Consider the following 12,273-nt stretch of genomic DNA (forward strand, 5'->3'; position numbering starts at 1 on the left):
ATGTGGGCTGTAATTATAGACTTGTTTGTTTTATTAATCCAAGAACGACATGATTCAAGGTAATAGCACATGACACTAAAAATAAGTAAAATTAGCAAAACATTATAGAGGTGGGTCTCAATAAATAAGATAATCATGTATAAGTTGGTTTCTAAAAGTTTTTTAGCTGAAAAGAGTAAAAGATATGGAAAAATGACTCCCAGACTCATATTTTTTGGGAAATTTTTCAATTTAATGACAAATTTCAGCAAATGAAAACCCCTAATCCACTACCTCTTAAAATCAGAAAAACATTTAAAGATCAATTTCAAACTTGATGTATTATAGTCAGACAACTGACAGTGGATGTTAATGGAAGCTCAAGGTTTCTATAACAGCAGCCTTCAGCTCGGCAAAGTTAGATTTTCTGTCTGATTTTCCTCTTTACAGGTGAATTTGCTGTTCAGTCAGTGATGAGATCACCTGTTCTTACGCAGGGGATCAGAAATATAAACTGTTACATCGACAGACTTTCTATTAATTTTGTTTATTATGATCCAAAGTTATGTATCATTTAAAAAGCTGTATTTGTACCTTTTTTTAGTTTGATTTCAACGTAACGTTGTAAGGTTTTAATGTGCCCAAGTTGACACAGCTGTTCAATACCTATTTAAAAAAAAAACTCATTTTAAAAAACTATTTCCTGAGCTTAAGCCTGTACTACAATTTTTAAAAGAGTTGGAAAAAAACACATCAAAAAGTTAATGTAAACAAAAAAACTAGTTACCGGTAATTTATTTACAAAAAACTAAATTACACCTAAACAGGTCACATTTGTTTACATATTTTCCATCCAATTCTAGTTAACACAATTAATGACAAGTATTTAATACAGGAAGAAATGCATTATGAACAAATACATTAAAACGCAACCAAAATTATTGAATATCATCTGAATTCCTGCCCATTGATACTCTATAAATTCTAGGACCCTTAAATGTTCCAAACATGTGTCCGATTTTCTTAGTCTACAACAGATTACCGGTAGTATTTTGCTACTGTTCTGAATTGCACTTTCTCTCCAATTAGAAATGATGGACTCTGCGTGGAGCACCTCACACCGCAATCCTTCAGTGAAGGATAAATATATCCTCCTCCTCCTCCTCTTCCTCCTCTTCCTTACGTTGTGTCCGCAACATCTCGGCTGGCTGAGGCTGACTGATCGCAGCGGCAGCCGCAAAGCCGCACAGGACGGATGGATTAGTCTCCTTGCTGTGGCTGCCACTCTCTGGACTTCTTTTCCTTTTTATTTGCTGCTCCAACAAGGTTAGTAGGAGAAAAACACATCATCGTTTTCTATCAAAAGAAATGCAAAAAGGTGTTTTCTCTCTCAGAGTGTAGGAAAACCTGAATTTGTATGCGGGACACTTTGCTGGATCTCCCAACACCAAAAAGAAAAAGTAAACTGCCATGTTTACTTCTTAGCATGCTGGACAGTTAGTCCAACTCCTTGGACCGCAGCTCAGCGCTCTGAATGGATTTGACACACACTTTAATTGTCGCAAACGCCGACCCAGCCTGCGCCTTTTTCCTCCTGCTTCACTGCACCATTCTTGGTCATTTCAGCGAGGGCTAATTATTCCGTGAAGTGAGTCCCCGGCGCGGCACAGATCACATTGCAGCTGCCCTGCTGCAGAGCAGACCAACTGCGAGAGCTATAATAGGAAGGAGGGGTAGAGTTGCGCAGCTGACAGTGCTGATTCCGAGGTGCCAGAGCTCTGCAGTCCCATTTAAGTCCAGGGTCTGTCCACTCTAAAGTCTTCCTGGAAAACGCCATCCACAAGACAAAACCATTGATTCTCACTGAATAGTAAAAGCACAGAAATTAATATTAAACGTTTTTCAGCGAGGCTGTTTGTAAAAATGCAAACATTACTTTTTTTTAAGGAGTGATATAAATGGCTCCGCTGACTTACCAGACACATTGTTCAGATCACATGGCAGTTTCTGAGAAAAGACAGTCAAACTGTACCCTTTTTATGAGTTCACTTTCCTCTGTAACCTGAATCTGTGCCTTTATATTCACGCCCACAAAGTTTTCTTAAGGTCAGATTCTGCTATACTAACTTTTGTTCAACCTGTTAGTGTTCCAGCTTCCAGATTCACCATGGGGATCAAGGCTGCTCTCCCCAGATATGAGCTCTTTCTCTACTCCGCTGTGCTTGGGGTGGCACTGATATGGGCTGGCAGTTGGATATCTGAAGCCTCAAGTGGTGAGGGCCCAACCGAAGATGTCAAATAATCACCAAACGTCTATGAATCTTTCGAACATTTCAAAAAATACCTTTTTTTGGGTGACGTAAATGGCCCACAATAATTTAAAAACATTAAACATTGCATTTATGTGGGGAAAAAAACACTTTTAGTTCAGAATATTTACAAATGTTTACAATGTTGCAGCGTTTGTGGAAATGAAAAAATATGTGGAACATAGCTCAGCCTTTGGATTAAAAAGAGGTCACTTTCCCCGCTGGGATTTCCTGCCTGTCCTTATGAAAGTTAAGACAATTTAGAGATGATCCACTTCATTTTTCATTATTTTCTGATTGACACATTTAAAAGAAAAGACAACAGAAAGACAGTGTTTTCTCCTTTACAGATAATTAAATCCTTAAGCAGCGCTGATGTGAACAGACTGAGTGTAATCTGGTGGCTGCTACTGTCTTTCACAATACGACAGACTAGATGCACTGAGTTCAGCTTTGAAGTCCATGTTTTTAACTTTTCTGCCTAAATGGACCTGTCTCCTGGTCTGATCCTACAAGAACACTAAATACTTTGAACAGAAGTGAGGGAAGACTCAGGCTTTTACATCAAGTGGGAGTAGTGCCTCATCATCTCTGCTGTTCTGACTTTGATTTGTGGTTATCTTATCTTTTTTTTGAAATTTTAAATCAGCTTTATGATCAGTTTATTGTTTTTTGATATAAAAGTGCTCTGGCTTATCAGAGAGAAACTTTTAAAGTCATGAGGGAAATTATTGTTTATTATAATAAAGTGATTAAGTAAAGCCTGGACTTTAAAAATACTCACAGAAACTCGGATTTTATTTCATACAAAGAAGATTCAAATCATTATTTAAATGTCCTTCCTTCTGTACAGATTTATTCCTTTTGTGTTTTAATTATTATTATTATTTTTATTTATTTCATTTTTAGAAAATGTGAACAAAAAGACCTTCAAAGAAAGTGTGAAACCAGGATGGCATTACTTTGGAAGGAAAATGGTAAGTCCTTCAAGCTGGGCTCCATGATTTTGCTGTCAAACCTGTGACTCGTAAATTTCTGGGGTCAGTTTTCACTAATGCATCTTCATCCCCTGCAGGATGCAGCGGATTTCGAGTGGATGATGTGGTTCTCCACGTTCCGGAATCACATCCTCTTTGCTCTCGTTGGTCATGTGATCTTTGCCAAGATCTTTACAATCATCGCTCCAAAGGTGCGCATGGGTTTTATAGGGATATGTGATTAAAATGAATAAAAACACACATTATTTTTAATAAGACTTTATCTTATTAGTTCTCTTAGTCACACATCATGTTGTCATAAATTGTGAAAAGTCCCACTCCAATCATTTGATCTATTGTAAAAGCATTCCCAGTGGTCTTTTAAATATGACTATGATTTTCCCATTTTAAAAAAAACATGGCATATCTTCTGCAGAGGTCCAGTGCTTCATCAAAAATTTGCCTTTGAGTTGTGACTGTTGGCGCAGTGTGAGTCTTTCCTCATTTCCCATCATCCCTTTGTATACACTCGCTAGCTTACAGCCCCAATTTAACCTTAGTGGTGCAAGAAAAATGGCTAGAAATATTGGAGATTCTGGTCCGAATTCACAACAATTTGAATATTGAAATACTCAGAAATAGTTTTAATCTTAATTTTTTTCATATATGTCCTCCCTCATGAGAAAAATGCCTCAAAAACACGTTAAAAACAATTGAGTCAGTCTTTAAATACAAAAAGGTCTTCCTCCAACCAAACCATTGGCACGTTAAATGGATTATGTGATAACACATGCAAAGCTGACAAGAATGGCCTTAACTGTTGCTTGAACAGATCACACTTCATCTTCTACCCCCTTCTTACCCAAATATTACCGAGTAGCTTGTTCTAGCGAGTGTTTTGACACATTCCTTATGAGCTTCTTCTCCAAATGCTATGTGCTCTTACAAGGTGCCATATCTTAAATCGTCAGTTCTATGAAGACAGGATCAAATTTCTGAAGGGCTGCAGGAGCATGACACTTTACATACAAAGGTGTGGATGTAACATTGACGCTTTTTTGTTGTTTATGAGGACGATTTGCTCAAGCAATTGTAACATACCAATAAATAATTCTCTAAATATTCTTGGGTTTATTGAATTTTCAAAAGTTTTATCTAACTGTCTGTTTTTTAGAGATGTCATTAGTTTGGTTCTCTGTATTTCTGCATTTGTGTCACTGAATTCCGACTTGTTGCAGCGATCTGTGTGACGCTCAGTCATTAATACTGGCTCCATTTTACCCACAGCACAGATCCCTGATCTTTGGCATGTACGGCGGCTTGGCGGTCCTGGTCACAATGGGCTGGACCTTCATGGCTCTGGTTCTGTCTCACTGCATTATACTCTACAGTGTTGCTCTGGTCAAGAAGAAATGGATGTGCTTCGCTGCAGGCTTGAGCACACTGGCCTCCATTAAGCTGGAGCCATATAACAGCTGGCAGGTGAATTTCACAAACGCTGTTGGCTCATTTGCAATGAATTGTGGGTGCTGATGACTGTGTGTACAATTTCCGTTCCAAATTCACTATGGTGGAGTGGTGAAGACAGATACTGATGTGACTCTGACTCTTGCAGGAGGCGTTGGTGACTGGCTCTTTTGATCTGCAAGATGTCCTGTTTTATGGAGGCTGTGGCTTCAGCATCATGCGCTGTATGAGCTTTGCTTTAGAGAACTGTGAGAAGAAGGATGGCAACTACACATTCTGTGATCTGCTAAAGTACAACTTCTACCTCCCATTCTTCTTTTTTGGTCCAATCATGACTTTTGACCGCTACCATGTCCAGGTGAGGTTTCGATACTTACCCCCGAGGACAACTTCTCTGTACGTTTTGGAAAACTGTTCGTGAACCAAACTATGTTAAATGGGACATCAGAAGTTTGAAGTACTGATTGATGACTTTGCACAGGCAAACAACACTCAGCTTACTCGTAAGGAGAGGGAGATGTGGAACATCACCACCAAGGCTTTGCTACACCTGGGGGTCATACTGGTGGTGGATGTCTTCTTCCACTATCTCTACATCCTGACGATTCCCAGTGACATGAAGCTGGTCACCAAGCTGTCTGACTGGTGTCTGGGTAAGTGGCCTCGAACTAACAGTAATACTTGTTTGTTTTGATGAATAATCCAGTATTGTTTACAAATAGAATTTTTAAAGAGAATTATTTATTTTTGCTAATTGTTTGGCATTTGTGTAACCACATTGTTAGACTAATTTATTGAAATCCATTTTTATTTAGTTACATTTGGTTTTATTTGTAATTGTGGCTTTAACCTAAACTAAATAGGTTATTGTCGAGAAGACCATTCTTCTCCTAGTGGATGATTGAGAAACAATTTAAAATACATCCAATGGAATAATACATATATTGGATTCTATCAGTCTGCTGTTTGAATTTTCACATGGATTTTCTTTCTCATTTGTCAAAATATTCACTGTTTTAAAATCATTTATGAAACGCTTCTGGAAACTCATTTACAAATCTTGGACACTTACAACCATTGAAAACATTGAAAAAAAACAAATAAATAACCCTGTTTACAGATTTTATTATTTGTTAAAGTCCCACACCAATGAAAACCATTTTTTTCCGTTTTTTATATGTTCTTGTGACATTTTTCTCATGATAGAGGAGATAAATTAAGAAAAGGAAAATGAAAATTGGTTTTCTGAGTATTTTTTTATGTGTTGTGAATCAGAAGCAGACAAAAAATGATTTTTGAAAAAGGACGTATTTGTGATGTAGGAAATACGCATGGCTGGCCACAAGCTCCCTGTTCCACTCTATACTGATACAGACAAATAGATCCGTGTGCGTCTTTATTTTCCTCATTCGAGCTGCCTTCTTCTTCAAAACTGTACGTCTGGATAGCTCCAGTATTGTTCACCATTTTTGTTACACAGCTAATGTTAGGTTGGTGGTGTGAGGGGCTGTAAGCTAGCGGGAGAGTGTAAACAGAGAACTCCCAGCAACAGGGAGAGGAGGTTATCTCGAAACCAACAGTCCTCCCCAAAACTTAACTTCTGCCGCTCTGGAGAAACTATATCCAAGAAAACAACACAGGTTTTTTGATTTGGCTAAAAATGAAATGATCATAATTAAAAGACTACAAGAAACACTTTAAAAATAGATCAAAAGATGATCGGAGTGGGTTTTTTAGTAGTTTACAGCAAAGAGTTTAGCATTTTTGTCTTCCCAAAAACACCTAAAGTGAATGTTAACATTAAAATATTTTAGTGTCTCTTCAGTTGTTGTTTTTTCTAGATTTGCAAAATTAACGTTCTTCTTGGTGATCTGTTTGGTGAACTAAGTCCTCAGTAAAAAAAAAATAGAAAGCAGAAATCAAAGTGATATTGTTTTTTCTGGGGTTTGTAGCTGGATTGGCCTATTCCAACCTGGTGTACGACTGGGTGAAAGCAGCTGTGATGTTTGGCGTTATCAACACTGTGGCCACTCTAGACCACCTGGACCCCCCTCAGCCTCCCAAATGTATCACCATGCTCTACGTCTTCGCCGAAACGTATGCCTCCAAAGCAGTTTTTGTTTCTCACTTAAACTTGAACATTTTTTGAAAATAAAATCAAGACAACTCATTCTCATATTTGTCTTTTGCAGGCACTTTGACAGAGGCATCAACGACTGGCTCTGCAAGTGAGTATTCCATGAGAATCTGATCTGTACTGGATGACTTTTCTTTTCAGTTAGTGTAAATCAATGTTGAAATATTCCAGGTACGTCTATGACTACATCGGATGCGATCACGACAACATCTTCAAAGAACTTCTCGCAACAATCTGCACCTTTGCAGTCACCACCCTGTGGCTGGGGCCATGTGAGCTGGTGTACATTTGGTCGTTTTTCAACTGCTTTGGCCTCAACTTTGAGCTGTGGGTGGCCAAATTCTTCTCCCTTCCACCATTTTCTATGATAGAGGTGGGACTTACTGACACTTCAGCTCTATAAATGTACATTAAAAAATGTTCCTCTTTGCTGCAAAATGTTTACCAAAAACTGTAAGTCAAGCCTTTAAAGTCCCACGCAAACCATCTTTTGATGTTTTCCAAAAGCACTCCCAGTGATCTTTAAAGTTTGATAATGCAAACAAAAAAAGTTGTTTTCTAGGATATAATTTCTGCAGAGCGGCATCAGTTCAGTTAAAATTCGACTCAGCACTGCACAGAGTAAGCCTTCCCCACTTCCCATCATCCCTTTGTTTACACTCAACCCCAACATAACAGCTATCCAGCCGTACAGTTTTGAGCCAGATGCCAGCTTGGACAAGGAAAAAGAAGACTTTTGTGGATCCATTTGTCTGCAAGTGGATGCGTCAAATGGAATGAATCAGGGAACTTATGACCTGCAGTTGTAGGTTCTGTATCACACCTATAAGCTTTTTCCAGTGGCATTTTTTTCCCTTCAATTGCTCCTATTTCACAATGATGTGAATAAAGAAATACTCAGAAATGCAGTTTCAATTTTAATTTTCTTAATATATGTTCTCCGCCATGAAAGAAATGCCACTAAAACATGTTAAAAACACTAAAAACACGATTTTCATCGAAGTGACAATAACAATTTAAGTCCAGGCTGAAAACTACTTTATTTATATCAGTATTCGATACAAGTAAGCGTTTTCTTTGCATGCACTCTTCTTTTTTAGTTTGGTATGAAGTCATTTATAGTTTTACTTATTTTCCTTTGATTTCTCTTTTAGGTGGGATTCTAGTGTCTGGCTGTAATTGTTATTTTGCTTTCAATTTGTCTTTTTTACAAAGCATTTAGCAATATTTGGATTATGTATTGCACTTTACAAACACACGTACCTTTATAGTCCTGCAGAATTAACAACTTTCCTATGTATGTCTTTTGTGTTCAGGGAAGTATGGGTGAAGCTATGTCTCGCAGGATTAGAGGAGTTTTCAATGCCGCCAACTTCTGGGCCATTGTTCTCTACAACGTTCTGTCTCTGAACAGTTTGGAGTTTGCTAAAACTGTGGGCAGAAGACTGATTTTCAAAGGTACAAAGCAAAGCCAACATTGCTTTATTCTCTCCACCCTTCAGAGATCACATACAGTACCTTTTTGCTTATCGCTATCCTGGCCCAGCACAAACATTTGAAGTCACGCTTGCTTTGCTGATAAATCTTTTTCCCTTTTTTTTTGTCTTCTGTCCCTATCAGGATTTCCGCTGTCAACGCTGTCTGTGCTGTTTGTCACCTACTGTGGTGTGCAGCTGGTGAAGGAGAGAGAGCGGCAGCAAGCCCTGCAAGAGGAACCAGAGCCTGCGACGCCCGTGGATGGTGCCAAGGAGAAGGCAGAATAGTCAGGCAGGAAGAGAAAACAAGAGTTTTTCAGGCTTCTCGGTGTTACAGGGCCTTGTATGATTCCATCCTCGGCTCTGACAACAGTGATAGAACCAGATGGGATGCCCGCCAGCATCTCTGCTGTTCCTTAACCGGCATTTTAGCTTTTGCTGCCAGAAGAAAAATGATATTTTAATTATCCCGAAGTGCACTTGCTGTTGATAATCAACACATCCTGTGGTACAAAAAGTGCATTTTGTATTTCTATTTAACAAAAAAGTGTATATTTTCTCTGGTTACAAGCCAGCAAAACTTTATTCTAAAATACAAAAACTTTCCTTTTGAATGATTGTCAACACATTTAGTTTTATCATGTTTTAATTAACCATTTGTTGTATTTAGTTTACCTTTATTGTCACAATTGTCAAATCCACAGACATATAAAGCTTGAAAACAACTAACCCTTGTGCTATCCTGGTCAAGATGAACATTGACATGTTCTCCCTACCATGACAAAGGTGGATAAAGGTGGAAAGATTTCACGTTATCTATGGACTCCAGTGATGATCACAAATCATTATAAAAAATAAAAGGTTTAGCGCACTGTCTTGTGCGTTTAGATGACCCCACTCCCAATGTTAAAGTCCCTAGGATAGCACAAGGGCTAACAAACAGAATGTAATAAGAAAACCAAAGAAAAGGTGCTCAACAAGTGTCAAAACTGTATGTTAACTTTGAGTATGTGTTATGTCAAGGTGTTAACGAACCGAGTGTACTTGAGTCCCTGTCCAGAAAGTCATTGTTTTATTCCATAGGAAGCCATTTCTAGGATACTAACCTATGTCTTTTGATAAGAAAGGCAAAACTCCCTGGAGAGAATGTGGGTCACCTTTGACCTGCTTGTCGTTCAAAGCTAGTCATTGTCTTTAGTGTAGCATGCAACATAATAAAGATTCTATTGTGTTTTACTCTATTTTTTCCATAAAGTTATTTTAATTTAAGACCTTTCGCTTGAAATAAAGATTTTTTTTTGTCTCGCAAAGCACTGATGTGATCTTTTGTGGTTTCTTGTAAAAGTAAAAAAAAAAATCCCAACAGCTAAATTCATGTGAATTTTATTTATTTAATTAAAACCAATAACAAAAACAAAACAATACAACACGAAAGCTTTTTACTTAATTAATGAAGCAATTGGTACACTGTATTTTCTTCTCTCAAAAATTATAAGAAGAAAAAGGCACAACAGATAGCGTACACTTACAAATGTGAATTCCTTAGTTCAAACATCTAACATAACTGTCAAAAACAGAGAAAATAACCAACATGTTATATTTTATATAACTTTTGGACTATTACAATTTTAACACATTTTTAAGTATGGTTATTTCATTCATTCATTCATCTTCTAAGTTATTTTGTCCCTTTCGGAGTCACAGGGCTGCTGGAGCCTATCCCAGCAATGATGTAACTACTTCTACTGAACTTTAGGCCAGCGAGGACATGTTTTTTGGAGTAATTAATCACACAAACCTTGATATACAAATTTTGGAAGTTTGGTGGCGGGTGGACTATGGCGAGGGACTGATGTCCACCTCCATTTCCAACATGACTGGGCACCAGTGTACCAAGTAAGGGCAGCAAGCAAAGATATTTGCTTATGAAGCTATGAACACTGATGTCTGTTGAAATAAGGTATGTTTTTTTTTACTTGACAAATACACAAGTCAGAAATACTGTTTTTCTTTGAGTATTTAAATATTGTAATTAAAAGCAGAAATGATCTAATGGGAGCAGTCTTATTAAGTTTGCTATGTGCAGATATTTCTCACTGTCTTAGCCCTTGTGCTACCCTTTGACCCCACCCTTACATTGACGTGTTCTCCCTACCATGATGAAGGTGAAGAGGATTCATGTAATCCATGGACACCAGTGAAGATCACAAATCATTGAAGAAAAAAGGTTCAGCGTACTGTCTTGTGGGGTCTAGATGACCCAACTCCCAATTGTAAAGTGCCTAGGATAGCACAAGGTTTAATCATGTAGTTTTCTGCATGGCCATTGAAACCAGCAGATGTCAGTGTTGTATAACTTGTGTTCAGCAGCCAATCACTTTACTAGATGTATCTTTGTGACTTTTTAGAGAATTCTTGTTCAAATGACATGTGAAGACAGAGCACGTTTAGTTGTGTAGAACAGTTTGAAGTAAAAGAAACATTCAAAAGAAATATTAAAGGTGTGATCATTAAAATACAAATTTAAAGGAAGTTTAAAAAAACTGACTTTAAAATAAGCTTAAAGTAACAGTACAGGTGAAAACTTCTGAATAAAAACTGATCAAATGCAGCTGCGAACAAGTGAGTCTATAATCTGGATTTCAAATAAGATGATTGTTCTAGCTGATCTAAGACTTTTTGGAAGTCTGTTCAAATTAGTGGAGCATAAAAGCTGTTCCCACTTCTCATATCTGGAGAACTGATTAAAAGATCCAGATGACCGGAGAGGTCTGGCTGGTACGTTCTGGTTCAGGAGGTCAATTGTGTATTTTGGGGCTATTCAAAGATTTATATTTTATATTCAAAGCTTTATAAACCAGCAACAAGACTTTAGTTTTAAGTCTATCCTCTGACAGCCAGGCAGCTTGTGTAAAGACCTCAGAACTGGACTGATGTGGTCTACTTTTTTGGTCCTTGAAAGAACCCGAGCAGCACAGTTATGAATAAGCTGCAGTCTCCTAATTGATTTTTTTTTTTTTGGCAGTTCAGTTAAAAACACCGTTACAATAGTCAAAACAACTACAGATGAACTTGTGTTTTCCAGGTCCTTCTCAGACATCAGATTTTTAATCCTCAAACTAAGTTTTAAGATTCTAGGAGGCTGATTTTTTGACTCCCGTAATGTGTTTAACGAAATTTAAGTTTAAATGCAATTTAATTTCCATTACTCCACTGATATTATTTTATATTGTTGAAGGTCAAATCAATAAGAACAGTAAAAATGAATTCTTCTTTTTTTGTAGTATTAGATGGTGTGGGCATGTTTGGGTGGATTGTTTGGAACTTCAATTATTTATGGAGAATTTCTTCCATCTTCTCCTCTTGGTCTGTCCTGAGCAGGGCCTCTGGATTTGCTGGAACTGTTCCCAATTAGACAGTGAAGCCATTGGACAATTCACCAGTCCTGATGGAGGCAGGCATTAGAAACCCCTTCCAATTTTACCCCGGCCACTACTAAACAACAGTAGCTTGCATAAACAAAAGAAAACATTATAAGTAGATTAGTTGTAGACATATACGGCAAAATCCAGGTTTAGTTTGTTTAGTGCAGCACAGATATACTTCATAAAAAGTCCAGTCAGTGTTTGCTTAGTACAGCATTGTTAGTTTTTGTTCATTACTATTCTACTACTATTCCTTAGGAATTTAGTCTTGAATTAATGTCACGGAAACTTGTTTGAAAGCTCTGATCAAAAAGGGTGCAAATATACCAGCACGATCAAGCCTGCTAAAGCTGTCTTGTGAGTTGTTCTGCTGGATTTAAACACTCAATCGTTCAGCTGTTGCATGTTTGAACCTCTTCTCCTTGTCTCTATAAATACCCCTCACTCATTCAATGGCTGACAGACCAGGACAGCTGCAACCCAACAATTTAAAGCAGCCGTGTG

General features: G+C 37.7%; 1 protein-coding gene and 1 long non-coding RNA gene across 2 annotated transcripts; one reads left to right on the plus strand and one right to left on the minus strand.

Moving 5' to 3' along the window:
• Nucleotides 1–210: 210 nt before the first annotated feature.
• Nucleotides 211–2,143, minus strand: LOC110016873. The gene is made up of 2 exons (XR_002292180.2): nt 1,956–2,143; nt 211–1,842 (listed from the first exon to the last, which is right to left on the minus strand). It is a non-coding gene; the product is annotated as an uncharacterized LOC110016873 (long non-coding RNA).
• On the plus strand, nt 1,110–9,657 carry hhatl (hedgehog acyltransferase like). The gene is made up of 12 exons (XM_004079031.4): nt 1,110–1,305; nt 2,125–2,252; nt 3,198–3,265; nt 3,364–3,477; nt 4,553–4,747; nt 4,881–5,090; nt 5,214–5,385; nt 6,685–6,829; nt 6,925–6,960; nt 7,041–7,242; nt 8,186–8,327; nt 8,490–9,657. Exons 2-12 carry the CDS (start codon nt 2,147–2,149, stop codon nt 8,630–8,632), a joined length of 1,533 nt encoding a protein of 510 aa, XP_004079079.1. The 5' UTR covers nt 1,110–1,305; nt 2,125–2,146; the 3' UTR covers nt 8,633–9,657.
• Nucleotides 9,658–12,273: the final 2,616 nt, after the last annotated feature.

The sequence above is a fragment of the Oryzias latipes genome, chromosome 17 (assembly GCF_002234675.1).
Source record: "Oryzias latipes chromosome 17, ASM223467v1".
Lineage (NCBI taxonomy): Eukaryota > Metazoa > Chordata > Actinopteri > Beloniformes > Adrianichthyidae > Oryzias > Oryzias latipes.